At 42.0% G+C, this 27,466-nt stretch overlaps 2 protein-coding genes across 3 annotated transcripts; one reads left to right on the forward strand and one right to left on the reverse strand.

Moving 5' to 3' along the window:
* The first annotated feature begins 3,677 nt into the window (after positions 1–3,677).
* On the forward strand, positions 3,678–9,171 carry CUNH15orf40 (chromosome unknown C15orf40 homolog). Of its 2 annotated transcripts, none has more exons than XM_029238895.1 (4): positions 3,678–3,722; positions 4,963–5,089; positions 7,464–7,591; positions 8,939–9,171. In XM_029238895.1, exons 1-4 carry the CDS (start codon positions 3,702–3,704, stop codon positions 9,032–9,034), a joined length of 372 nt encoding a protein of 123 aa, XP_029094728.1. In that variant the 5' UTR covers positions 3,678–3,701; the 3' UTR covers positions 9,035–9,171. The 2 variants fall into 2 exon arrangements, with proteins under 2 accessions (XP_029094728.1, XP_029094727.1); XM_029238894.1 differs by having other exon boundaries at positions 3,679–3,815.
* Positions 9,172–19,041: 9,870 nt separating this feature from the next.
* RAMAC (RNA guanine-7 methyltransferase activating subunit) lies at positions 19,042–23,323 on the reverse strand. Its single transcript, XM_029238896.1, has 4 exons — positions 23,235–23,323; positions 22,435–22,483; positions 20,592–20,770; positions 19,042–19,862 (listed from the first exon to the last, which is right to left on the reverse strand). The coding sequence occupies exons 3-4, from the start codon at positions 20,759–20,761 to the stop codon at positions 19,676–19,678; spliced, it is 357 nt and encodes a 118-aa protein (XP_029094729.1). The 5' UTR covers positions 20,762–20,770; positions 22,435–22,483; positions 23,235–23,323; the 3' UTR covers positions 19,042–19,675.
* Positions 23,324–27,466: the final 4,143 nt, after the last annotated feature.

Below are 27,466 nucleotides of genomic sequence, written 5' to 3' on the forward strand. Positions count from 1 at the left end.
CGTTTATTAATAGAGCTACCTGAGTGACTCCTGGGTACCAGGCTCTGCACTGAGCACTTTACACACGTTCTCATTTGCTTCTCACAACATCAGTGTGAGGGAAGTACTATGATAATACCCATTTCACAGGCCAGGAAATTCATGTTTTAAAAGGTAAAGTGGTTGGAAGCAGAATTTAAACCCAGATCTATCTCCCAAGCTACAAAGCGGGAAAATAATATTTTGCTGGGTCCCAAAATGCCACCGTTCTCAAACCTTATAGTGAGACCCAAAAAGGTACTTGGCTAATCTGTGTTTACTGTAGAATATAAGCAATTTCTATTTTTTAAAAGAGTGATTACTCCAGTATCTACCCAACAAATTGTGATTATTTGTTTGCATTAGCAAAGTGTTCTTTTTTTTTTTTTTTTTTTTTTTTTGTGGTACGCAGGCCTCTCACTGTTGTGGCCTCTCCCGTTGCAGAGCACAGGCTCCGGACGCGCAGGCTCAGCGGCCATGGCTCACGGGTCCAGCCGCTCCGCGGCATGTGGGATCTTCCCGGACCGGGGAAGCCCCCAAAGTGTTGCTTCTTTAAGGCCCACATAAGTAGTACTTTTAATTTGCAAGAAAAAAATTTATCGGGGAACAGACAACTTTATAGGGCATTAGAGAGAGCCAGGTCTTCAAATGCAGTATGTTAAATGCAATACGTTTTAGACAAAACATTGTTCCCTTTCAAGTCCTGTCTCCTTCAAACAGTCTCCTCCTTTTTGCTTCCCTGTTCTAGTTATCCAGATTCAAAACCTGAAAATTGTCCCTTGAATTAGACAATGCATCATTCATAAGAGAGGACAGTGCTATAGTAATCCCAGCCCCAAGAGCTACATGGCTCATTTAGTCTTTTGCCGAGTTTGCACACTTAAAAAATCCATCTTCTCCATTGGCAAAGGCTAAGATAAGATTGAATTTCTAAATTGAACTTTACTAAAACCTGAAAGAAACGTAAAAGAAAATAGGAACCAGTATAAACATTTATAATGGGTTTTCTGCCATTTGGATCATAGCCCCTATTTTTTTTTTTTTTTTTAACCATTGGGCAATATTTTTTCCAAATCTTTCCAGAGGCAAAGATTCGGGGCAGAAGCAACAACAGATGTACAGTTTGGGTGGCAAATGGAGCTGATGGCTTTTCCCCTCCCCCTTCTCCACCCCCCACTCCTGAGTGACCTTTGGGAAAGCCTGAATGGTCCTTGGAGGGCACCTCTTCCCTCTCTCTGCCTTCGCTCATCTAGTCAACTGCCAGATAACGTAATAATCCACGATTGCAAGTGGCCCCTTTATTTCCATCTAAACTGTCAAAGCTTTAACTGAGGCTGTCATGACTTCACCCCAAACTAATTCTATATAATGCTGACTCAGCTTTTGTGCCCCAATTCTTAACTGATTTCAAACAAAGAAAATATGGCTTTGGTTTAACACCTGGTTCACTTTCTTCTACCAAAGCCTTCACACTGAGTGGCCTCAGTATCCAAGTGGGTGGACAACCCAGCCAAACCTAGCTTTCCATTTTCTTCCTAACCTCCAGTAACCTTCACCATTTCATGTCAATCACTCCTGCTCATGACCACACCATGTAACTTGTCATATGGACTCGCACTACCTCTGAAATGGTAAGTTCAGACATTACACTCTCTGACCACAACCTTCGATGCCTCTTAAGCTCTCACACACACTCCCATACATGTGTCCTTGCACCTCAAGACTGCCGTTCCCTTGACCTCTCCGTCCTTTCTGTCAACCCTCTTCCTTCCCTACTCTAGTAGACTCCACCTTCAACCTTTTGGGTTTTTTGCTTCTCCACTTTTGATCTTTGATCACCATTAACCATTTCAGTAACCCTCAACCCTCTCATACCCACCTGAATGAAACCAGTTGTCTGCCTTATCTTCAACTTCCTGGCTGCTGGGTCCAGGCATTTCAAAACGATATAACTGTACAAGACTGGGGTCATGATTTCATGGTCTCCAAGTTCAGCTAGACCATCAGTGTTGCAGAGTGAGTTTCAACAGTTAGCTCTTTGACATTCTCCAGAGTATTTAAATCTGTTCCACTCTTCTCACACCTTCAACACCTCCTCTCCTTCAGCTAATGAAAGAACTCCAGCTCTTCGCATCAAACCTATACACACAGCTACATGTGCACCTAAACTTTTCCTTCTCTTGTGAAGGAAGGGGTGTCTGAGTAAGGCTTCTTGTAGACAGGTCAGTCTCCACCTGTGCTCAGAACCCCACCTCCTCCCTCTGTTGTAAGGTCTCCTTTCTTGGCTTATTCCTATGAATATTCAAATGTGGTTAATTCTTATTCCAGTTTAAAAAAGAAAAAACATCTTAACGTCATGTGCTCCTCCAATACCAGTTACTCCTTCACAGTGAAATCGAATTATTTTCTACACATACTATCTCTTTCCTCTTCTGCACTGAAACTGCTAGCACCTAGGTCACTAACACCGCTCATTCCTGTTTTACATGCCTTCTCTGTGGCACTACTCCCTGTTGCCTACTCCCTCTTGAAGTACCCTTTCTTGGCTGCTACGTACTCCTACATCTGGCCAATGTCATTTGGTGCCTTCTCTTTACATTTTCTTAGGGTTCTGTCCTGGGCCCTCATGCTCTGCACACTCTCTGAGTCTTTATCTCATCCACGTGCATGGCTTCAATTACCATCTATTTTCAGAGGGCTCCAGAATCCATCATCAGTCCAGATCTCTCAAGCTTCAGTTACAGACATTCAGTTACCCCCTTAATATTTCTACTTAGTGTCCCACAGCTATCTCAAACTCATTATGTCCCGGACTGAACAACTCACCTCAGACTCCCAAACCTGCTCCTCGGGCCCCAAACCTGGGCATCTTCCCTGACTCTTCACTCTCATTCCCACATCCAGTCATTCCCCAAGCTCCGATCATTCTAGTTCTTGAGTATGCTTGAAATGATCAGCTGTCAGTTCTCCATTCCCACTGCTACTACTCTGGTTCAGGCTACCATCTTCCATTTAAGAGGGAGGTCTCCCTACCTCTATTCCTCTATTGGCCACATTGCAGCCAGTGATCTTTCTAATCACAACAAATGTGACTCTACCAACCCTTTGCTTCAAACCCTTCAATGACTCTGATCTTGCCTCCGCCTTCTTCAGTTTCATCTTTTGCCACTTCGCACATCAGAATATATTTCCTCTCCTTTTACATTGTGGCATCCTCAGCGCCTGGCACAAGGTAGATGCTCCATCAGTACACGGAAGGTACCCAAAGGCTAAAGCAGCAGGATACTCTACATCCACTTAAGGGCCATAGGAAGAAGCGTGGGGCTCTGCACCTGCTGGTTGGCTGCAGCAGCGAGAAGACACCTGGCCCTGTGCGCTCTTTGCCGCTCACTCCAATCCTTTCTTCCCATGAGGAAACAAGACCAGAGGGGGTTGGGGGGTGGTCACGACTCGACCAGAGCCCAGCTCCCCATCTCTCGGTCTCCTGAGCCGCTTTTCTAGGTGGCGAGGGTCCCGCGTAGGTCCGGGAAGAACGAGGGGTCTTGCTCCCGCCAGCCGGAAGGTGTCGCCCTCGTGCCACAGCAGAGGCGCAGGCCAGAGAAGCCGCTCCCGCCCGCTGCGTGCGCAGGTGCAGAGGGCTCTTCCGGCGTCGGGCCGCCTTTCCTGCCGCCTCCTTGGCGTGGATGCTGCGGCTCGGCTGCGGGGTGAGACAGCTGGGGACGGGACCTGGTGCTCGCGCTGCTGCCCGGCTCCCTGTGGGCACCGAGATGCCTAAGAAAGCTGGTGCAGTGAACAAGGCCAGTGGCAAGTCCCTTGGCAGTGGGAGGGTGGGCCGCAGGAATGCTGGTTGAGGAGCGCGGGAGAGAAGCGGGACCCGTGGGTGGGTAGAAGCTCCGCCAACTGCTTGTTGTCTCTGAGTTTCGGGCCTCCCGCTCCCCGTCTTTCTCGGCTGCGCTGCCGCCCACCGGGGAAGTCGGAGGGCCCGGGCCGGCGGCGCGCGAGGCTGTTCCTGAGCTGTGGCTGTCGACCCCGCCGGCCTCGCTCCCACACTTCCAGGCTCGCGCTTCGTGTTCCGGCAGCGCCGTGCGGCCTGTGCTTCCCTGGGAGGCTCTAGTTAGCGTTCTGTTTCCTTCCCTTGGCTGGTCTTCGCACCCCTCCATCAAGAATGCACCACTCCCACACTTCCCTTCCACCGTCTCTGCAGGGCTGACTCCAATCGGTTCCTAAGACCCGGCTCTAAGACTGCCTCCTGCCGGGAGCTTCCCCAGTGTCCCAAGGCGGGACTGCCTTCCCTTTCTCTGCGCCGTGATGCCCTGTGCGTGTGTGGTCGGCGCTCCTAGCACGGTGTATTAGAGTGATTATTTGTTCTTTCTCTCTCGCTGCAGTCCTAGCTCCTTGAGCTCCATGTGTCCTTACTCATCTTTACATCTCGTTTGCCTACATACTGCCTTGGTGCGCAGTTCATGTTTGTTCAATGGAAAGTTCCGAATACAGCTTCTGGCACACAGTAGTCCTTTAAATACCACTGTTGTTCCTTCCTCCTCCCCTTCCCCCCAGAACACATGGATATACACCGTCCAGCCATGGTTGTTCACAAACGTTTGTTCACTTGTGCTGCTTGAGATACAAAGATGAATAATGAATAATCGGTGCTCCCTGAGGAATGGGAAATACAAAGCCGACAGCAGGAACCAGTTCTAAGTCAGGTCTTCCAAGGCAGGAAAAAAAGCACTTTGTGGGGTTGATGGGAAGGCGTCGTGAAAGAATTGATTTGAGCCATGAAGGCTGCTGGAAGACCATTCTGGGTGGCCAGAACTCCCTGGACGTGACCCATTAGCCTAGTTTGTCTTGGTTAAGGGTGAAAAGGAATCATGGAAAGATCAAATGTGTGGGAAAGTATTTTGTAACCGTAAAGTTGTAGTGTGACTGTTGTTGTCGTTTTAGGGTAAAAGCCAGAGCAAGGAAGCAAAGAGACCAGTTCCTCCCTCAGGTCCTGTGGCAGTTGATCCCAAAGGTTGTGTCACCATAGCCGTCCATGCCAAACCTGGTTCCAAACAAAATGCTGTGACAGGTATACCTGGCCACTGGGGAGGGAATCTTGTATGAACCACTTGTCTCCTCTCCATCCTCCCTTTGCCTTGGCTTGCTGGAAGTTCATCCTGTGTGATCAAGTATATTTTTCACACCTGCAGTTAGAGGTTTCTCCATTTTTAAATTCTGGATTCTAATGTAAAGGTGTAATCTAGTGTTTAAATCCAAATATACCGTATTTAAAGCATACCAAGTTAGATGAAAAAACCACTGTGTATTGTCCTTTTTAATATGGTATTTTATGAACCAGTATTTACTGTGGTGATCAATTCAAAATACAAACTGCGAATCGTTATGTTGTACACCTGTTATGTGTCAATTATACCTCAAAATTTAAAAAGGTATTTTAGAAAGAACATAGATAGAAACGTGTAGCCTAGATGATTCTTAGTTTGTCCTATTCCAAAAGTGGAAACATTGGCCAGAGAAAGATGTTTTGGTTGATTTTTTAAATGACCATTGGTCCAAGGAGGGAGAGAAAACCTCAGATCTGTGAACCTGATCATCAACACCTGTGTGAGCTTATTTCAAATCAAAACTCTACAAGATATTCCTGGGCCCAGTTCTTTCATCTGTCAGATGAGATAGTTAGAAGCTTTTAAGCTATTCCCTGGAGTCCAAAAGGTGCCTCAAGAATCTGCGGTGGGCAAAGGGGAGGTTGGCAGACAGGACTCCTGAGTAGCTGTTTACATTTGTTTTAAATGCTGGGGCTTCAGGAGAGATTGGGTGGGGTGGGGAGGCTTCTGACTGGGAAAAAAGTTTGATCTGAGTTATCTTGACGGTCTTTTTCACCCACTAAAGCTAAAGCACTGTATTCCAATTTTTAAAATATTTTTAAAACAAGACCTCAAAATTGGGGTGCTAGGCCCGGCTTGTGTTGATGGCCATGTTAGCTTGGCTATTTGTTGGCTGTACCCTCCTTGGCCAGCATTTTCTAAGTAGTCACTGTGGACACTGCTGTTGGAATACCATGTTTCATCAGATCTAACTGGCCATCATCTATCTATAAGGTGCAGAAGTACTTTATGTACCAGTAAGACAAAATCCACATCAACTAAACACTTTCTTTTCCATTTATTATAAGATACATCAAGGTTTCAAAGATATTAAAATGTGAAAAACTGTGCATCATAGAATCAGTGACAGGCTAGGAGGAAGGTTGTTCTACCATCTCATTCCTGTGGATTCTGTAGCCGTGTTTACACAGGCAAGATGTTAAGCGTGTGGAAATGCCCAAGTAACCCCAGATGCAGGACCAGCTCAAGCTCATTTGCAAACTGCTTTGAGTGTATACTTCTCTCTCAGAAATAACAGTGGAGGATTGCAGACACGTTGCTCTTTATAAAGGCTGTATTGATGAGGGAGTCTGGACCACTCTTCAAAAAGCAGTGTTCATTGTCCCTGGATTTCAAAGCATGAATTCAAATTTATTTGTGAATCACAATGCCACTTTCTAGCCATGTGACCTTGGACACATTACTTCTCGGTTCCAATTTCCTCGTTTGTAAAATGGAGATAATAAAGGTATTAATATCTTCATAAAATTATAGGAATAAACAGGTTAATATTTGTAAAGCCCTTAAAACATGTTTGTATGTCCTTAAAATTAGTGTATGTAAGCGCTGTGTAGATGCTAACTAAATACTACTTTTTTTTTTTTTTTTGCGGTACGCGGGCCTCTCCCTGTTGTGGCCGCTCCCGTTGCGGAGCACAGGCTCCGGACGTGCAGGCTCAGCGGCCATGGCTCACAGGCCCAGCCGCTCCGTGGCATGTGGGATCCTCCCAGACCGGGGCACGAACCCGTGTCCCCTGCATCGGCAGGCGGACTCTCAACCACTGCACCACCAGGGAAGCCCTAAATACTACATTTAAAAAATATCAAAGAGACATTTCACATAAGAGGTGAATCTAATCCAGTGCTCCCATTTTCCTGATGAGGAGACCCCAAACAACCCTCTACAGTTTCGTGAGCTGCCTGGTTAATCCACTTCCTCGGTGACATTGCGGGGCTAAAGCCCAGCTCCGCTGACTCCCTGCCTGGGCTCTTCCTGTTAGACCAAGTGCAGTTTCCAGCTCCTAAATCCAGGTTATTGCCCAGGACTCTGTAGGCCCATTTTGGTCAGCAGGGTGGGGTGGGGTGGGGTAAAAATCAGCTTTCTTCTCTGGATTTCTGTAATGGTAGAGGCATATTTATGTTTATGTTCCCTTAACTGTGATTAATCATTCTTCATTCAGCAGTTATTAATTGAAAACCTACAACATGCCAGACAAATGCAAACACTTTTACAAAATATGCTCACTGCGTGAAGAAAAAGAACTCCATGAGGATCAGGTCCACACTGTTTTCATTCCAGACTTGACGGCCGAGGCTGTGAGTGTAGCTATTGCAGCACCTCCGACAGAAGGAGAGGCGAACGCTGAGCTTTGTTGGTATCTTTCCAAAGTCTTAGAACTCAGGAAGAGTGATGTGGTTTTGGATAAGGTAGGTCTCTCTCTCTCTCAACATCTCTGAGTACATCAGTCATTACTTTTAAAATACCAATTTTTTTCTTTTCCAAATAATTGAAAAACCAGTTGTTTTTAATGCTCATAATCATTTAATCACTAAAATCTGTGAATTCTTCCTAATCTTCACTCCTAATGCCTCACTCCTTCAGACTGTGCACACGCTATACTTGTATTCCTTAATTGCCATCATTTCCAGCATTTTCTCCTAAGTTCATTCCTGTACCTGCTCTGTCAGATTAATCTTGCTTGTCTCTTCCCTCAAGTCATCACCATACTAGAAAAATCTAAAATGGTTCCTCTTGTCATCTCCATTAGTGAGTTCATCAAGCATACCTGGTCCCCCGTGTTATCCTTGCTCACTAGAAGCTTATTAGAAAGAGAGAGGACTCATGTGAAGTCATTAATACCGTGGGTTTGCACTAGGAGTGGATATCAAAATCACCTGGAAATGATTTCTAGAACACAGGTTCCTGGGCATCACCCCAGACTTAACTGAAATAGAATCTGTAGGAGTAAGAACCACCCGTGTTTATACTTCTTAAAGCTCTACTTGTTTTCCAGTGCTATACTCTGTAGCTCCTACCCAGGATCCAGCGGGCACTCAGAGTCATTGGTTAGTAGGCTGTACCTAAACGTCCATCTGATCAGGCCATTCCCTCACCGTCGCCCCTGTGGCAGGTCATTTCGGATTTTCTCCAGCGCACGTGCTCTGGCATTTGCCTGAAAGGGACTCCCCACTCTTCCACCTGTGCAGCTTCTACCCATTTAGATAAATACCTGCTCAAAATTTACCTTCTTTAAAGGGTGTTTACCTTTTTATAGTTGTCTTAAGCAGTTGTGGAATCATAGCACTTGGATATGTGGTTGCTTTTTGTTCGGAATTTTCAGAAATGTGTAACGGTATAGAGAATACCAATTTGTTTTACATTTGGAATATTTTTATACAAAGTTTATATAAAATTGCAATATTTGTTTTGGTAATTTAAAAAATAATTTAAACAAAAGTATTACTTGAAACCAGAATATTGTACATCTGGATTCCATATTCATTTTGAAAATTTAATGCCTAGCTTTTATTATTACTGAAATTGATGTATGAAGGTTAAAAACTCTGGAGAGTTGTAAAAATATTGTAGTAAGGTGGAATCGAAGAGACAGCCTTTGGTTAGACCAGAAATGGCTAGGAGAAAGTGGGCACTAAGCTGTCAGGAAAACACCAGCCCACTTGTAACAACCCCTCAGCAACTGAGGTCTGCTGCCTCTTAATAGCATTAGAAAGTTTAGTGTGTTATCCTGACACTGTTTTTTCCTTTTGGTCCAGGGTGGTAAATCTCGTGAAAAAGTGGTAAAGCTTTTGGCCTCCACAACTCCAGAAGAGATCTTGGAGAAACTGAAAAAGCAAGTTGAAAAGAAATAAAAGCAAGAAATGAAAAGTACACCCTTGAGAAACTTTTATTGCTAATGCTGAAAAGACTGTTAAAAAGGAAAATATATTTAAAGACACAGAATGTGGAAATACACATATATTTAATAAGAACAGGACACACAAAAAAAGTATGAAGGTTAAAAGTACTGTTATGTTGAATTTAGGTTCTAAAATCCCTGATCCCAAACAGCTTGGGACATGTTACTCTGATTTCATGGTGTTACAAAATAACAGAGCTGGAAAGGATATTTAAGATGACCTGATTCAGCCCCTTTCATTTTGTCATGGGGCTTCTGACGTCCAGAATTTGAGTGTATTCAGGATCACATGGTGCAAGATGGCAACTAGAACCTAGATCCCTTGGCTCCCAGTTGAATGCAGTTTATCCCAATTGTAAATTATTTCCACAGCACTACTGGAATTCTGGGGATGGCCTTCTAATCCGGTTTACAAGTGACAGAGGAAGACCTGTCACTGCTTCATAGTGTCACTTTGTATTTTAAAATGATTATGTATTATGTAAAATGCAAAATTTTTTTCTGTGTTTTTTAAAAATTCTGTTGACCATTTTGTTAGAAAGTAAATAAGAATAGACTCGGTGCTTTCACTGCCAGGGCCCCAGTTCAATCCCTGGTTGGGGAACTAAAGATTCCGCAAGCCATGCAAGACGCAGCCAAAAAAAAAAAAAAAGACTTTTGTAATTTAATGTTAATTTTCATTTTTGAGAAGTCACTGAATTTTCTTCCTCCTTGGATGGTAACTGCAGTCATCAAATCTGGTAGTTCTTATGAATCTCCTAAGATCCTCAGAAGAAAATAGAAGATCTGGAAGCTATTTTCAGTATTTGTAAAAACCTATCAGAAGTCATATCTATATTGAACTTCAAAAGCTAATAATAAATATCTTGTTTTTAAATGTTCAATCAAATTATAGTAATTTGTTAAGGTGAATAAGTTAACCTGATTACCTTTGCTGATAGAAGAGCCGATCTGCAGTTGTGTACTTTGTCTAAGTACATGAGAAAAATCTATTGACAGACAAAAATCTTTAAAAATATAAAATCCACAAAAAGGACCAATAATAAAAATTACGGATGGTAAAAGAACTGGAGCCACTCATCTAGTTCAGCTTACTCTGTTGAGAGGAACCAAGGACAACCAAAGTTAGGTGGCTCATCCAAGATCAGAGTAAACATGAAGGGCAGAGCATGGGTTATGCCCATCTGCCTTCTCTTCTAAGCCATTATGCCACATTGCCTGCAAATGTGCTTCTGTTTTACGTGGTCTTGGCTTCAGAACCTTTTCTCTTTTTTCCAGCATTGTTCTGGTGTGTGCTCTACAGGCATTTTACTTGTGCTTTATACATGAATCGTTTGTTAGGATGCTTTCCTTGATAAGTAACAGAAACCTAACTCATCTGGCTCAAACAATAAAGGGATTTATTAGCTCACATACCTGGAAAGTCCAGAGGCAGGGTTTACTTAGAGGTTATTGACTCAGCAGCTCAGTGATGTCATAAAGGACCCACTTTCTTTCCTTCCCCTGACTTACTTCAGCAGTGCCAGCTTCATCCTCAGGCCTGTTTCCCCCATGGAGGCAAAAAGGCAGCAGTTCCAGGCTTCTTGACCACCTGTCACCCCCTCCAGTAGAAAAAAAAGGCCTCTAAGAAGAGCTGTGGTATTTCTTTTCCAAAAGCTGTCAATCAGCTCCTTCTTGTATCTCAGCCCAGATTAGGCCACACACAGTTTCTAAACCAGCCCCTACTGTCAGGGAATGCCATGTTATAACACAGGTTACCTAAACCAGTGACTAGAGAAAAGAGAAGAGTTACTCTAATTGTTTTAGACTAATCAAGCCCCATCCTAGAGCTGGGGATGGGCTCAGCCTACTTGGAAGCAAAGGAGTGAGCAGAGAGAGGTAGATACTTGAATACAAATTGGGAAAAGTTAGAGAAAGAGAAATGGATGCTGGATAGGAGTCAACAAATACCCGTCACAATCATCTATTTACTTCATTTAAAATGGCCATTATTTTAACAGGGACTTTTTTGCCTAATCACTTCTTTTGAGAAACACACAGTATCTTTTTAAAAAGAACATCCTTTGTCACCAAAAAACTGTTGGCAGAGGTAGGAACTAGTTCAGCAGCTGTGTCTGAGGACATGTTTCCCTTTCTTCCTTAGCAAGTGAGGTTGTCTTTAGCAGTCTGATGCTCTCTTGACCCACACAGGGCTGTTCCCCATTAATAACAATCACAGCTAAGGCCTGGGCACCTTGAGTTGCTGTGGAAGTTTAGTTAATGCAGCTTTCTTCAGCTGGGCCCTATTCTTCCCCCAAGGATATTAAGACAGGCCCAGTGACCTAGGACAAGGACACAAAATCCCCAACCCCTATAACAGTTGTCTAATAACATGACTATAGCCCTGCCTACCCCTGTTAACTTTAAGTGAATACTTACACGGTCTACAAAGTGACCTTTCTCATCCTGTGCCGTCCTGAGGGTCCAGCCTTTCAGGCAGCCCGTGAACAAGGTTTGAATGATACTTTTCCAACTCTGATGACTAGTGTCGTGGTGATGTTCTAGCACTGCATCTGTAATCTATCATTCCCCACCTTAATACATAATTACTCCTGCAAACATGATTTAAGAATAAATTTAATAACTTGGGTGCCTGCTACTTGCCAGACACTGCTTTGCCTACACTATATGTTGACAATTGGAGGCAGAAACAGGGAACTTGAACTCCTGATTCCTGTGAGCCATTCCTCACTTGTCTGACAGCTAGGTATGGAGAGAGAACCAGAGCATGTAGGTGGCACCTTTGCACAGTTTAAAATTCCAAACAGCTAAAAACTCACTTGAGGAGGCACTTCTTTTCTGGGCTGCAGGCTACCAGCATCCCCCCTCTTACAGATTCTAGGGATTTGGTTAAGTAGTTCCTTAACTCTAAAGCAGAATATAAATTTTAGAACCCATCATGGCCTCCCACTTCAGATTTTTTTAATGCGTGTGACTGGAGACTAAAAATTTTTAAAGCTAGATTTTCAATTTGTATCCAAGAGGTGGCACCATAATGCAGTAGCAGAAAACCACACAGGAACGGACTGTTAATTCCTTTTGAAGTGAGCAGTACTATTAGGAAATCCCTTCTGTAGTGCCTGACTACCAATGTCACAATCTCTTATCCTTCTTGTCTAGTCTTCTCAGAGACATTCCTTAGACTTAGTCCCCTCATACCTTGAGTTTAGCATAGGCCAGAGTGTGGCATTAACCAGGGCCGGCTGAGTACTCAGGAGTCTCGGGTCAGTACTTTGGTGAAGCCAGCGAGGTCCTGAGTGCCTTAATTTTGCAAATTTCAGAAATCCCATTTAGTCAGTGTTTTTGAAAATGGAATTGGGCTGGAAAATTAACAAGGAATTAATTTCTAAAAGGATGCCAATTTATTAATTTGAGTGAAGAACGTACCTGCCAAATAGACTGTGTAGTGGGATCCTCAGCACCTTGTGTCCCTTTGGGAAATCTCGTCCAGAAGCCAGTCATCATTTGAAGCTTGGAGAGCTTGGGGTCAGAGCCAGGGAACTTAGGGGCCAGAAGCAGGGAGCTATGACTGTCTAGAGCTCCCATTTCTGCTGCAGGGATAGGCATATTTATCTTACCAGCCCCTCTCCTGGGACAACACTGAATATTGATGCTTCATGGCACAGGAGCTCCCTTTTTCCAGGCTCCAGAAGACCACCTAACTCTGCTCACATAGGCTTTTTTCAGATAATCCTTATAATTCAACTGATACAAGTTTTCAGCATTTTATAATCCTATTCTAGCTGTGTGCCACAGGGTCCATCTAGTCCCCTTATTAGAGTTTGGCAGGGGTGAATCCCCAAACTTTGCAACACAAGGTACAGAGTCTGTGGGCATTTCTATGTGCAACTCATCTCATCCATGATGTGGTTTTACTATCACAGTGTCTCTGGAATTGTTTCAGAGTCTTAGGTTTCCCCAGAGATACCTGGGGGATTGGAGCGCTGTGGAGAATAAGGGAGCAAGTCAACAGAACTCCAAGCCTTTAGTCTGCTTCTAGAACTGTGCTGCCAGTACACTTGCTGCTAGCCACATGTGGCTCCTGAGCACTTGAAATGTGGCTAATCAAATTTTAAAGTAAAAAAATAAAAGCATCGTAGAAATAAAAGCCCTGCTGGGAACAACACAACAGAGAAGAGGCTGAATATATGACATGGAGTTTAGAGAGCAGGCTAGAGAAAGGTGAGCAAAGACAGGAAAATGACAGATACAGAAGTCAGACAAAGGAAAACCAACACATGCATAACTGGAGAAGAGAACCAAAGAAATGGAACAGAAGAACAAAGACTTAAAGATATAATCGAGAAAGTATTGGAGGACTTCCCCGGTGGTCCAGTGGTTAAGATGCCACACTTCCACTGCAGGGGGCATGGGTCCAATCCCTGGTCAGGGAAGTTCCACATGCAGCGCATTGCGGCCCCCCCCCCAAAAAAGAAAGAAAACATTGGAGAAATAGAAGATAAACTTACATAATGAAAGGTGCAGTGTCCTAGGTGAAATACTGACAGTGATCATCAACAATGAAACACAACCTAGTAAAGTTCTCCTAAAGTAAAAAAGCCTGTGGCCATCTAGACAAAACGTTGAAGTCATAGGGAGAGAGGAGACACATACATGAATACTCGTATGTTGCTGATGGGAATGTAAATTGCTACAATGCTTTAGAAAATGTGGCAGCATTTATTAAAATGAAATAATACAGGTTTTTTTAACCCAACAATTCTACTTTTGAGACTACCCCACAGAAGACATAAAATAAAAGCATTCAAAAGATATATGGACAAAAGCAATATGGCATTGTTAAGTAGGGGCAAAAAAGGAAACAACCTAAGTGTCTACCTATAGGAGAATGATCATATAATCAATGGTATATCCATGCTATACAATATCATGTTATTAAGTCATTAATTTTTAATCTATAGCTAGTGACCTGGAGTGATGCCTATTATAATATGTTGTGTGAACAAAGAATAATATACACATATGTGTGTGGGTTTATATATATAACCTCACTTTAGTAGGAAAGGAAAAACGTGCATATACCAAATTTATATATATATTTGTGTGGGCATGGTGAAAGAGACAGAAGCATTCACAACAAGCCAAAGTCACTGGTTGGATGAAGATTATTCATATTTGTCTAGTTTTACTTTTTACAGTATTATTTTGTATACACACAAAACATATAGTGAAGGAAACTTTAAAATGAGAAACACAAACACACACACACACACACACACACACACAAGAGAAAGCTCTGGCCTTTAGCAATTACAGCAGCTTTATTTACCTGATTCAGACAAAGAGGCTGGTGATCCTTTAGGGAGTTGAAGGCACTGGCCGTGGAAAAAAACCATGAGATCATCATCACATCGTCCCCTGAAGCTGTCTCAGGAGAAGTCACTGAAACCCGGAGAAAATCTAACCGGTAATTAATACGTGGGGCTCTCTGTATCCCTCAGGGACAGGAATGAAAACAACTGAATTAGCCCATCAGCACATGGAGACTGGTGAAAGATCCGAGCTGCACTTTTTGCACCCAAGTCAGCCCAGAGGTACCCCACTCTACTTGGGGAGGCACAAACCTGACACTGAATGGGCACTGAGTATGTGCCCAGCCCAGTGATGTGTACTTTATGCAAATGCTTTCACTTAATCCTTCAAGGGGGCAGTCAAATCACATATTAGCAATTTTGATGAGGATGACTTGTCCTCGTTAACCTCCTCCCATGCCATCCTGTAAATCTTAAAATCCGAGGGGTATTATCCACAGCTCATCCCGTTTTCCAGTCTGACAGCACTGATAAAACAAGCTACTCAGATACAAACGTATCTCTGGCACATGCGGGCCTCAGCTGTGTCACACCAGCTTCAGTCACTTCCTCTTAAGCCCTGGCATATCCTAATACAGCAGCCCTACTGACTGAGACCCATGGAGCCGGCCTGGCCCTCTCTCCCCCCATCTCCACAGGTCATGGGATCTCTGCTCCCATCCCTATTTCTCCCAAAAGCTGGTCCCAGTAGAGGTCAGTCAGACCTCTAGAAAGGAGGAAATATTTGCTCTCAAGGCTACCTTAGAGTCCAATAGTATAATCTACTACTTGAATCTAGTTGTTGATTTGGCTCCAAAATAATCTGATGTAGCAGGACCCAGGAAAATATCCATTTAGATAGAATAGAATGTCACATCTGAATATATCTGAATTCTTAAGTATTAATCTAAAAATTAACATCATTAATTTCTACAAATGTCAAGAATATGTACTGCTGTTGGTCTTAATTCATTCTAAATTAAAAACTGGAGAATTTTAAACGCATACCTAAGCTTATAAATAGAGGAAACATTCTCTGAGTAACCTATATAATTAGGTTTTTCACACAGAATTAGCCAAAGCCTAATGTATTTCAAAGTTCCCATTTATATATATATATCAAATATGCTTCTTTGGTTAAAACACAAGACACTGAAAGACAAAGCCCAACAAGCTTTTCAGTGAATAGTTTATATATAATACCTCAATCTGTCTAACATTACCAGAGTAAACGCTTTCACAAGTAACATTTCCAGCTAACTGAAGTTATCCAACAAGCCACCTCAAGCTGGGAATATTTATTTCCTACATTTCTTAACAAGAATAAAAATTCCCAGGCTTCCCTGGTGGCGCAGTGGTTAGGAATCCGCCTGCCAGTGCAGGGGACACGGGTTCGAGCCCTGGTCCGGGAAGATCCCACGTGCCGCAGAGCAACTAAGCCCGTGCGCCACAACTACAGAGCCTGCGCTCTAGAAACTGCAAGCCACAAATACTGAGCCTGCACACCACAACTACTGAAGCCCGCGCGCCTAGAGTCCGTGCTCTGCAACAAGATAAGCCACTGCAACGAGAAGCCCGCGCATCACAAGGAAGAGTAGCCTCTGCTCACCACAACCAGGGAAAGCCCGTGCACAGGAACAAAGACCCAACGCAGCCAAAAAAAATAAATAAATTTAAAAAAGAATTATAGCCTTTAAAAAAAAAGAATAAAAATTCCCTTTCACTATAAACAATAGTGCTAATTAAAAGAAGTCAAAGGCCCAGAGCATAGATTTCCATACACAGCCAAATCTGTTTAGGTTGAGTGAATCAAACAGAATACAAAGTCTAGGAAAATTTTTAAGGTGTTAAAAAACTGTGAAACAGGAATCTAGAAAAATGGTACAGATGAACCGGTTTGCAAGGCAGAAATAGAGACACAGATGTAGAGAACAAACGTATGGACACCAAGAGGGGAAAGCGGGGCGGGGGGGGGGAGGAATGAATTGGGGAGATTGGGATCGACATATATACACTAATATGTATAAAATAGATAACTAATGAGAACCTGCTGTATAAAAAAATTTAAAAAAACGGAAACAAAGTGTAGTGCTTTCATTAGAGTTCAAAATCAGTGATATCAGTAATCTTCAGGGTAGAAGATCATTTCTTTCCTTTTTGGTATTCTGAACTTAAAACTGACATTTCATTACCCTTAATACTGTCATAAAGTTCTATATTTTCCTTTAGGAGAATAAAATACAAAGGGAAAATTACATCCTTGTCTGTTGAGCATTATGTTATAAGGAATGCAGCTTTGGAAACCAAAACCATGCTGGAGATCTTACTGGCTGTCTTTTTCCTATATGGTTTCAAGAACCTAAAAACTATTCTTAGAGCAGTGACACAAGGTTACTACACTCTGGATAACCTCAAATCCTTCTAGCACTCAAGGAAAAAAAAAACAACAGTTCTCTATCTAAGTCTCTAGCATCTGTCTCAAATGGATATTAATTTGATGTGTTCCATAATGAACATTCAACATTCTCAAGTCAGTGCCAATTTCCAAACAGCAATGCCAGTAATTTTGGCTCAACTTTTATATAAACTTTCTTTCTTCCATATTTGTTTTTTTCTTTTTTTTTTTTTTTGGCCACACCACAGGATCTTAGCCTCCCAGTCAGGGGTTGAACCCAGGCCATAGCAGTGAAAGTGCCGAGTCCTAATCACTTGGAACGGCAGGGAATTCCCCCTTTCTTCCATATTTGAAGTGTTTGTTATTTTCTGCAGGATATAATGTCTTATTCTTTTGCTAATTCATATAATAATTCACATAAGGAAACAATCGCAAATCTTTAATTCTCAAGCTGCCTACCTCATTTTCTATCAGTTATTCTACATACTTTATTATATCAACACTATGCTTTACAATTTATCAAATCCTTCCCTGCCATTGATTAAACAAATGTTTATGCAGCACCAATTATGTACCACTGGGGTTTTAATGGTCACGAGCTTTAGTTTCTATTCTCAAGCTCTCATATGTTTGGTCACTTATTTTTATGATAACCCTGTGAGAGTGACAAGGGAAGGTGTTGTCCCCATTTTTGCAGGTGAGCAAATAAGCTCAAAGTTTAAGTGATTTTCTCAAGGTCAGATATCTTGGAGCCAGGATTCCTTATGCTCAATCTATATGCTATTACAACAGACTACCTATTTGAGATTAATTCCATTTGACAGTTCTAATTCTTTCTTCTCCACTTTTAAATGATCCTTAAGTTGGTTTGATGTTCTTTTCTGTCTCTCCCACATGAAGCACAAACCATGCCTTTATTTCTTCCTGGTTTTAAGCACACAGGGAGCAGTCTGATAATGACTGTTGCTTAAAAAAAAGAAAAACCACCACCACACAGATTACTCATGCAGAATGCAGAAATAACTCATGTTAAAAGGAGGACTCTTCTCATATTTTCAAGAAGAGTTGATACTCAGACCATATGTACCCTACTGTTACAGTGTTAAAATATTTAAATACTGTTAGAAAATACTCTTCTTCTGAGCTTCCTGAGAGGCATCCCTCACTCCAACCCTGTCCCTTGGATCCAGATATCTAATTAGTGTCAACAGCTGGCACAGCAGAGGGCCTCCAGGATCCTGCTCTAAAGTTGTGGTCAGCTATTGTCCCAGCTGGTCAGTGGCTGTGCTTTATCAGTTGACAGATATTTTTAATAACCCATCTACTTTCAGAGAAGATCTTGGGGTATAGTCAAGCCATTGTTAACTCTCTGGGCTAAATATTCTGTAGTATCAAGGCCTATCTTAATGTACCAGCACTGGCTTGTTGCCTATTGATGTAATTACAAGGGTACACGGAAAACCCTTATCTTATTGTTAAAATTTTATTTACATCTGAGTGTGAGTACTTGGTTTATCAAATCCTTTCTAATAAAAGTTACCTGAAAGAATGGCTCTTCAGGAAGTGGGGGTGGAGGGGAGAGTTGGATCCAGAGCATGTAGAAGTAGTACCTGGAGATGTCAACCTCAACGGCCTAGAGTGGAGTGCTAAGAGAGAAGGCAGCAGAAGGCAGATTCAGGAAGTTGCCTTTTAATACCTTTGACCTATGATGAAACTTGTACTCTTACTTAATATTATTCTTACACTAAATAAACCTTTTTCAACAGATAGGAGAACAGAGTAATAAAAAATCAAAAAGCTCATCTCTAGTGAATGGGCTACCTGTCAAAATTTGAGAGAGAATACTTACAAGTATTTTATTTGAGTAAAACCATTATAATGGCCATTAAAATGATGTGAAATACAATGATCACTCTGAAAGGAAGTTACAGCATCACTGGATTTACAAAGGGGAAGCAGCAAAGGTGCACATTTGGAGGTGAACATAACATTGTAAAATCAACCCACATTAAATACCATAAAAGTAAATACAAAATGCAGCATTATTTACATATGATTGAAAAGGAAGGGAACATTGCAGGGTTAAACTTTTGTATAATGCGTGAATTCTGACCTGGTATGTTTAAGTTAGCAAGAAACCTTAGAGTTTGTATAAAATTACTGTGTGCCTTAATTCCACCTACCACTAGATCAAGATATTGAAACTGAGAATGATTCCTTCCTGATTTTACAGGTTTATTCTTGATATCCCTCTAAAAGGAGACCAGAACGATTGTGAAGATGATTCATACCTACAGAGTAATTAAAGTACCACAGTCACATAATAACAAAAGCCAAACAAAATATACTATAACTGTTTTCCTTTCAACTACTATGTACAATATATCACAAGTAAGCATAGTTGTGCATTTAGGAGCTGATTGTACTACTTCTGTAAAATATTAGGAATGAGCACATCCGAGTACAGGGATACTTCCTTACCTTACAAAGTAAAAGCAAGCATTTTCTATGTAAAATTTTTATTTCTGTGTAAAACAAAGAACTCCTGAAAGTCAAACAAGGAAAAAATTCACAACATTCAAAGCACTATTAAGTCATGAAATAAAGAAGAATCTGAGGTAGAAGTCAGGCAATATAATCCACAACCTTTTTAGGGGAGTATTTATTGATATTTCCAGCAGCCATCGTATCTCTCCAGTAAGATCTAATTTTAAAAAAGTCTCAAGTTCCAAAACATCAATCCACTCTCTACAATCAGATGTAAAACTATGACCAACAGAAAATACAACATAAACTTTTATCATGTTAACAGAGTAAATGGTTTTACTAAAAGCTGCTGACATTTCTATCAGTAGTAGCCATAGGGAGGCCGTTGGTTGTAACCATAGTGTCCATATTGATGGGGGTAGTAAGGTTCTTGTCTGTGCTGCGGGTAATTGTTACCCCAGGATCGCCCATGCCACTGATTGGATCGATTGTCACTTGGCCACCCCCGTCTGCTATCCCTACCTCTAAACTGTCTGTTATCTTGCAACCTACAACAACAAAACAAAAAGATTTTTATACTTCCCTTAAAAAAAAAAAAAAAAAAAGACAAATCTATCCTGGTGCATTTCATTTCTTAATCTAATACTCAGTATACAAAAGAGTAAAAAACATTTTTCTCTACAGAATGTTATAGCACTAGTTATTCAAAACTTTCCTGAGATTCAGATCCAGTATTATACTGGATATATTTAATACTTTGCAGAGAAGAGGTAGACTACAACAGCAAACCCCAAATAATAGGATGGTTCTGAAACCTATTCAATTGTTCAAAAGCAGTATGGTAATATTCCTTTGATCTATTTTGAGGTATCAAATAGAAGTAATTTACATTGTATAAACTTCTTTCTAAAGTAAAACCAAAAACAATATCTTCTTTATGGAATTTAATGCAAAAGTTTTGTAAAAGACTAGGTTTTTAAAGCATATTTGCAGAGAAAATAAAATATTAGTCCAGAGAAAGAATATTTTTTAAAAAACCATTATAACACACTCACACACAATTGCATAGCAAGGGAAAAAAAATATGGTGCTTACAAAATATTAAAAGCAAGTATTTACCAGGCACTTACTGTATGCCAAGCAGTTACTAGGCACTCGGTATACCACACTGCACAAAAACACTGATCCCTGCCCTCACTGGCCTTGTGGGCTAGCAGATTCAAGCTATCCTCTCCCAGATCAGCCACTGGCATTTACTGTTCTGAAGTAATACATACCGATTGCCTCTATTTCTTTGGTTCCCACCAGCTCTGCTATTCCATTCCTCAACAATTGGAGGGGACTCAGGAGGGCGTTTCAGGTATTCCTGGTACTCTTTGTCATCTTCTGTGAATCTACTGGCAAACATCTCTTCAAAATTTGGAACAGCTTCAGAAGTGTCAGTCATTCTGAAATTCTGTACAGTTTTTAATATGTTTCTATTAGAATTTTTTTTTTAAGTAACACTATCTTCACCAGATAGTGGAAAAACAAGAAGTAAATACTTTTAGGCAGGGTATTCATAAAAGTCCTTGTGTACTTTTAAACCTAAGATAGACTAGATTCAATTCAGTACTTCTTGATTACTATAGTACAGGCATTGTGCTAACTAGGAGCCTGGGATACAAAGATGAACGATATATCATGATTGTTGTTATATATCATCATCAATATATCATCAGTGTTGAATCGTAAGGTAATAGGAAGAACCAAGAAGAGAAAATTAATTGGATTTAGCCATTAGGAGGTGATTAGAGTATCAGGGATTAAAACAGGACTACAATTAATTAAGAAATAACTGGAAGGTAAGGAAGTAGAAATCTACACTGATTAAAGACCAAGCTTTCAAGAGGCTTGGCTGGAAACAGAGACAAAACACAAAGGGCAGTAGCTAAGGGGTTATTGGAAGGTTACCTCTTTTTTCCCCAGGCTACAACACCTGAAGTTGTTTGTAGGAAAATAAAAGAGCCAATAAAGAGAAAGACTGTAAATACAGTAAAGACATGAAAACAGAAAGGCAAATAAAAAGGCCTTTAAACACACAGCTACTAAGGTCTAGGGTAACTACTTTATAATGGTATTCAATATATTCTTATTCCAGGTTCTGTGACATATGAAAAAAACTACTATAAATATTATCTAATGGCTATGAAAAGTGAAATCTGTATCAGCTGGGTTTTCCAGGCAATCATGGATTCACTTTTGAAGCAGTATTTCTTCACCCAAATTTTCAGAGAGCCCTCTACCTCTGAGAAAAGATTTGACTTAGGCTGCAGCAGCCTAATCCTTGAGAAACCAGGGGAGAAAGAGTTCCCTTCTTTTCATCTTCACCCAAGACCTGGAAGGCAGCCCTAGCAGTATTTTGAAGGTAGCCCCCAATTTCCAGTCCTTCCTTGATGTAGCCCCATCCCCTACCTTTCCTCACCTAAACCCCATCTTTCTGTTCTTTGCCTCAAGACCACTAAAATCTGTTCTATGACTTGGGGCATATGTGACATCATGCTAAAACTTTAAAACCAAATCTCCCTTATCTGATGTCCTAAAATTATTTTTCTTCCTGTATTACTTCAGTTTATAATAAAAAGTTTTTGTCAAAGAGATGTGATGCTGGAAGACAGCTTTTTCATTAGTTTTTCTTTCCTCCAAATCCCTCAAAACATATGCAAATATTTATAATACTACCCTTGTCCCAACAAAATTAAAGATTATTATTTGGATGCAAGAAACAGTATCTACATGTCTTACCTTCCAGGCCTCTGCTCTCTTACAGTATGTCTTATTAAATACCAATGTGTCTGGGATTGGCAAACAGATGTCAAATTCTCAAATCCAGGGTATGGTTTAAAATAAATTCAGCAAATTAAAGGCGTGCCTTGATTCCTATAGGAATCACAGAAATCACCAGAAAGACGACCCATACCTAACCAGAGGGGCGGTAAAAATCATAAGCCAAGGCAAATGTGCTATTCTAACGTTCTTCCAGGATCCCCCTCCCACAAACAAACAAATGTGTATCATCTTTATAATTACCGGTGAGAATGAAATTTAAATAGAATTTTAACTGATCCAAGCTTTACTTACCCCAGGGATTTGAGGCAGCTGTACCGTTTAATGTTTAGCTTGTTTAGATCTATGGGAAGAAAAACAAAACAAAACTTGACTCCCTTGAAAGAAAACCTCAAAAGGTGTGTGTCGTGGGGACAGGAACCATAAAGGTTAATGAAGTGGTAGGATTAAAAGTACTCTAAAGACTTGCAACGTTAATTCCAAAGAGGGAATTGGAGCTTAAAGTGCCACCGAAGAGCTAGAAGATGCTACTCAAAACCAATGAGCTAGTTCGAGCATGAATAACAACTTCACAAAGTATGTTCTTTTCTGTTGGAAAACACAGGGTACAGCCTTTCAGATATGTACTCGAAGACTACTAGTTTTTTGACCCTAAATAAAACCACACAGAACTTTCGCTGCAGGCCACTAACCTTGTAAATGACTACCCAGAATGGGCTTTCGCTGCCCTGGGAGATGAACCCAGAGAACTAACCGACGAAGACACGGACTGAGAACCACTGCTTTTTTCAGTCCTCTCTCACAGCACACCAGCGCCTGTCTATCAAGGCTTTGACTGATGCGCTCCTGAAGCACCTCGGCCCCAGATGCGAGGGAAACTGGAGGCCGCGATGAGTAAGCGGCTTCCGGTCTCGCCAAAGGGTCTAGTCTCGTAACGGCAGAGCCAGAGGACACCTCGCCGGCCACTCAGCTCTGCCCGCCCGGTTCCCTCCTCCCCGCGGCCCCGAATGAGCGACACCCCCACCCCCAAGCCCAGGGCTGTATCTATCCCGCTCGGGCCGGACTCCGCCGGCCGGACGCTCACGGAAACCTACCTCCGAGCCAGAACACCGTCACAGGACCTCCGGACCGCTTCAGCTCTCCAAGGTAACAGGTCCACTTTGGGCGGACTCCGACCACGGCCTGACTTCCGCTTCCGGCGCGCTAAGGCCGAGGCGGGCCTGTGAAGTCTCGCGGTATCTTCGGCGAACCCTGTGGATTTTTCCCAATTCTTCCAACGTTGGTGGCTGGCCTGGAGCTTACGACGGTGGTGGGTTGGCGGGCTAAAGGTGGTGCTGCCCACCGTGCGCGTTCAGTCTGCCTGGTGGCTGTACAGGAAGAGACGCATCGCTGTATATTGAGCCCCCTTGACTGGGAGCTGGTGACGGGTAGGGACGGAAGTTCTGGAACTTCTGTGCCGAGCGGGGAGGGAAAGGCTACTTCCGGCCGCCTGCGCCGGGAGTCTTTGTGAGGAATGCGAGGCGAGGGCAAGCGGTGGAAAGTAGACACGAGTGGATTCCTTCAGTGGCGCTACACCTTTCACTCCTGTCCAGGCAAGCTTCGGTAGTAAGATTTCGGTAGTCTGTTTTGTACGTGTTTTTGCCAAAACACAGACCCGCTCTGCTCCAGCCTAAGTCGTCAGTATCTAGCTACCTCCAGGAGTCTTGGTCATTTCTTCTGGGATGTTCAGTAGGTGTTATAAACGCTGCATATTCCCAAATATATCTTGGCCTCCTCCCTCCCAAATTGCTTTCCAGACTGGGTACCCCTTTTGGTTAATACTCTCATGAGTTTCCAGCTTGGAAACATCGATGTCTACATTTGATGCCATTTCTTTCTTTCCCTTGCTCCCGTCAGTTGCTAAGTTCTGTCGATTCTACCCTACATTAATTCTGGCATCCATCCACTCTCCGTACCCACTGCCTCGCCTAGTCAAAGTTGTCATTATCAGCCCCTGGACGGTGGGAATGTGATACCTTTCTCATTGGTGCCCTTCCTCTAGCGTCACTCTCCTACCTGCCCATCTTACACATCGCTGCTGTAGGCTTACTCATCTTTAAGATGATAGAAAATCTTCATCGGCTCCCTGTTGTAGATTGAAGGCCAAATTTTTTAACTTTTAACTATTTTCTGCTGTCCGTCTTTCATTCTCCGTTTGTCCATATCAAACCAGACCATGTGAAGCGCCTCATTGATGAACTACCCATTACCTTTCTTTAGAGGCTCGTGTCTCTTTCTGCTTGGAATACTCTTCCCTCCCCATCGTCTCGGGATGTTGAAATTCTATCCATTAAAGCTGAATGAAGTAACATCTCCATCTAGAAATAAGTTTTCCTTCCACTGAATGTCCATTATGCTTTCTGAGCCGTTTTTCATCTATTCATTCAGTTATTACCACTTTCTAAGTTAGAACTAAATTATGTGGAAGTCTTTTCCCCCTAGTAGACTACATTCATTCTACATTCATTTCTACATCCTGGAGTGAGTAACATTGTACTTTGTATAAAGTAAGCACTCAGTAAACATTTGTGGAGTGAATGATGAACTATGAATGTTCCAAGCCACGTTTTAGAGACATTAACCTAGCTAAAGTGTATAGGATAGTATGGATGGGAAGATATGATAATCTTGGTGTTGGGTAGTAAAGGCGAGAGCAGAAAGACCAGGGTTACAGTAATTGAGTGGTTATAGTAACCAAGTGGATGATGGGAAACAAGGATCAGGAGGAATCAGGAAAGACTCCTGTTCAAGTCTGGAAAATTGCAACTGAGAAGGGATATCTATAGCATGAGTTGGTTTTAAAGCAAAAATGAGCTCAGAGCTCAAAAAAGATTTGTAGAATTTGAGATAGTAGGGAAATATTCAAAAGAAAAATTTTAGGCGGTTGTTAGAAATACAGGACTAAAGCTGATGAAAGACAAATGTGTGAGTCATCCATGAAGAAACAACAGTTGAAATCATCAGTGTATATGATCTTTCCAAAGGACAAAGTATTTATAGAGAAGAGAAGGCCAAGACCTGTGCCTCAGGAAATACCCATATTTAGGAAGGAGGAATAAGAAATGTAAACTTTGGGGCTTCCCTGGTGGTGCAGTGGTTGAGAATCCGCCTGCCGATGCAGGGGACACGGGTTCGTGCCCCGGTCTGGGAGGATCCCACATGCCACGGAGCAGCTGGGCCTGTGAGTCATGGCCGCTGAGCCTGCGCGTGCGGAGCCTGTGCTCTGCAACGGGAGAGGCCACAACAGTGAGAGGCCCGTGTACCGCAAAAAAAAAAAAAAAAAGAAATGTAAACTTGAAGAGAAAATTGGAATAAATATGGGTATCAATGTAACAGTTGAAAAACTCAGGCAAATGCTTGCCTACTTGGTATCAGCAGTCAGGGAGGATTTTGGGGAAAAGCGTTCTTGAGGCCAGCTTGCTGGTTTCCTTGTGACTTTATTATGGTGTTATTTCTGGGTAATGAAGACTTACATAGAAAAGAGTATATTTCTTTTCTTTAAATTCTAAAGTGGCACTTAGGAGCTCCTAGGCTTCAGAGAGTCTCTGTGAAAAAAGTTTAGGTTATTCTAGCCAATTTTGAAATGAAACGATTTATGCCCATAATGTTTTCTCATATTCTGATATCAGTTATTATATTTCACTTTCTGGCATCACTAAAAAGCCTTTAAGCACCAAAACTTGTTCATTGGAACCGCTTTTGATAGAAATATACATAAAATGTAGTACTTACTTCCCTACCATAACCGGAGTAAATGGGCCGTAATTTAATCTTTGCTTGGCAACTAAAGATAATTGTTATAGCATCAATTATTATATTCTGCTGGACAGTAATGTCTTTGGGCCTGTTGATACATATGGAAAAGATTGCCTTTTATTAGTTGACTTTGCTGTCTCTGTTATTACTGTTGTATCTCAGTGTTTTATCTTCCTGCAGCTTTATAAATTGACCTAATTTTACCCATCATTTAAAGCCTAACTTTGACCCAGTTTGATCTAGAGGCAAACATACTAGCAGAAATCCCTGGGGAATTGTGGCATCAAAAGAGATTTCAGAGGCTGTGAGTGAATTTAGACAGTGACCATTTTAAAAATGATGAAACTGAGGCCGAAGAGGTTATATAATTTACTCAAATGCACAGCCAGTAAGTGGCAGAGCAGGATTTGGACCAAGTCTGTGATACTTCAGAAGGCCTTGCTTTTTCTTCAGTGAATCACTGTTTTCTCCTTTTCATTCCCTACTCCACAAATCTTCAGCCACATTAAACTACATTGCTGTTGCTACGCAACCCACACTCTTCCACTCCATGGTTGATATGGAGCCCCAGAAAGCAGGAACTCCTGCAGCCTCCCCACCAAAAAGTGAACTCTACACGGTACCTGTTTCCTCACATTGCTTACCTTAAAAAAAATCTCTTGAAGGTGTATCTCATAGGCAGAACCCAAGTCAAATGACTTGTCTCTAGCTAAAAGGAAAGCTGGGCAAGTGAACTTCTAATATCCTTCTTGGAGAGGTAGTACTCATAAGGTAGTAAATTGTCTGAACAGAAGAAGGCTATTCAAAAGATGCTTGGGCAGCCGGGAAATGTGACAGTTATCCACTGTACCCTAGTTTACCACTCATCACACTTTGCCTTGTATTATGGTTCATTACATACATAAAATCACAGTATTGAAGCATTGAATGGGATTATCTGGTTGAATGCTTTTTTTTTCTTAACAAATTCCCCAAGAGATTAAAAAGACTTCTCCAAGACACTTTTCCAAGGTCACAAAACTGATCAGTGGCAGAGCTAGAACTATAACCTTCAGGCATTATTCATTTATTTTGAATTAAATTAATTCATTAATTTTTTTATTTTTTGCTGTACGCGGGCCTCTCACTGTTGTGGCCTCTCCCGTTGCGGAGCAACAGGCTCCAGACGCGCAGGCTCAGCGGCCATGGCTCACGGGCCCAGCCGCTCCGCGGCATGTGGGATCTTCCCGGACCGGGGCACGAACCCGTGTCCCCTGCATCGGCAGGCGGACTCTCAACCCCTGCGCCACCAAGGAAGCCCAATTCATTAATTTTTTGAATATCTTTTAGATGCCAGGTACTGTTCTAGGCCATGAAAACATCAATGAATAAGAATAAAAGCCCTGCTCTCACGGAGCTTATATTCTAGTGGAGGAGATAGACAATTAAAAAAAGTGAATATGTATGTGCTATGAAGAGTAATTAAGCAGAGTAAGAGCACAGAGGATAACAGGTTGCTGCTTTGGAAAGCATGGTCAGGGAATGCGTACAT

The sequence above is a fragment of the Monodon monoceros genome, unplaced genomic scaffold, assembly GCF_005190385.1.
Source record: "Monodon monoceros isolate NGI ecotype Baffin Bay Population unplaced genomic scaffold, NGI_Narwhal_1 Super_Scaffold_21, whole genome shotgun sequence".
NCBI classification, from domain to species: domain Eukaryota; kingdom Metazoa; phylum Chordata; class Mammalia; order Artiodactyla; family Monodontidae; genus Monodon; species Monodon monoceros.

What these genes read in the sequence shown, in the direction of transcription:
- CUNH15orf40 (XM_029238894.1), top strand. Translation starts at nt 3,702, where the DNA reads ATGCTGCGGCTCGGCTGCGGGGTGAGACAGCTGGGGACGGGACCTGGT. An exon ending in CAAACAAAATGCTGTGACAG is followed by an intron (nt 5,090 to 7,463) that starts GTATACCTGGCC and finishes TTTTCATTCCAG; the next exon opens with ACTTGACGGCCGAGGCTGTG. An exon ending in GTGATGTGGTTTTGGATAAG is followed by an intron (nt 7,592 to 8,938) that starts GTAGGTCTCTCT and finishes CTTTTGGTCCAG; the next exon opens with GGTGGTAAATCTCGTGAAAA.
- RAMAC (XM_029238896.1), bottom strand. Translation starts at nt 20,761, where the DNA reads ATGACTGACACTTCTGAAGCTGTTCCAAATTTTGAAGAGATGTTTGCC. An exon ending in CAAAGAAATAGAGGCAATCG is followed by an intron (nt 19,863 to 20,591) that starts GTATGTATTACT and finishes TTGTTGTTGTAG; the next exon opens with GTTGCAAGATAACAGACAGT.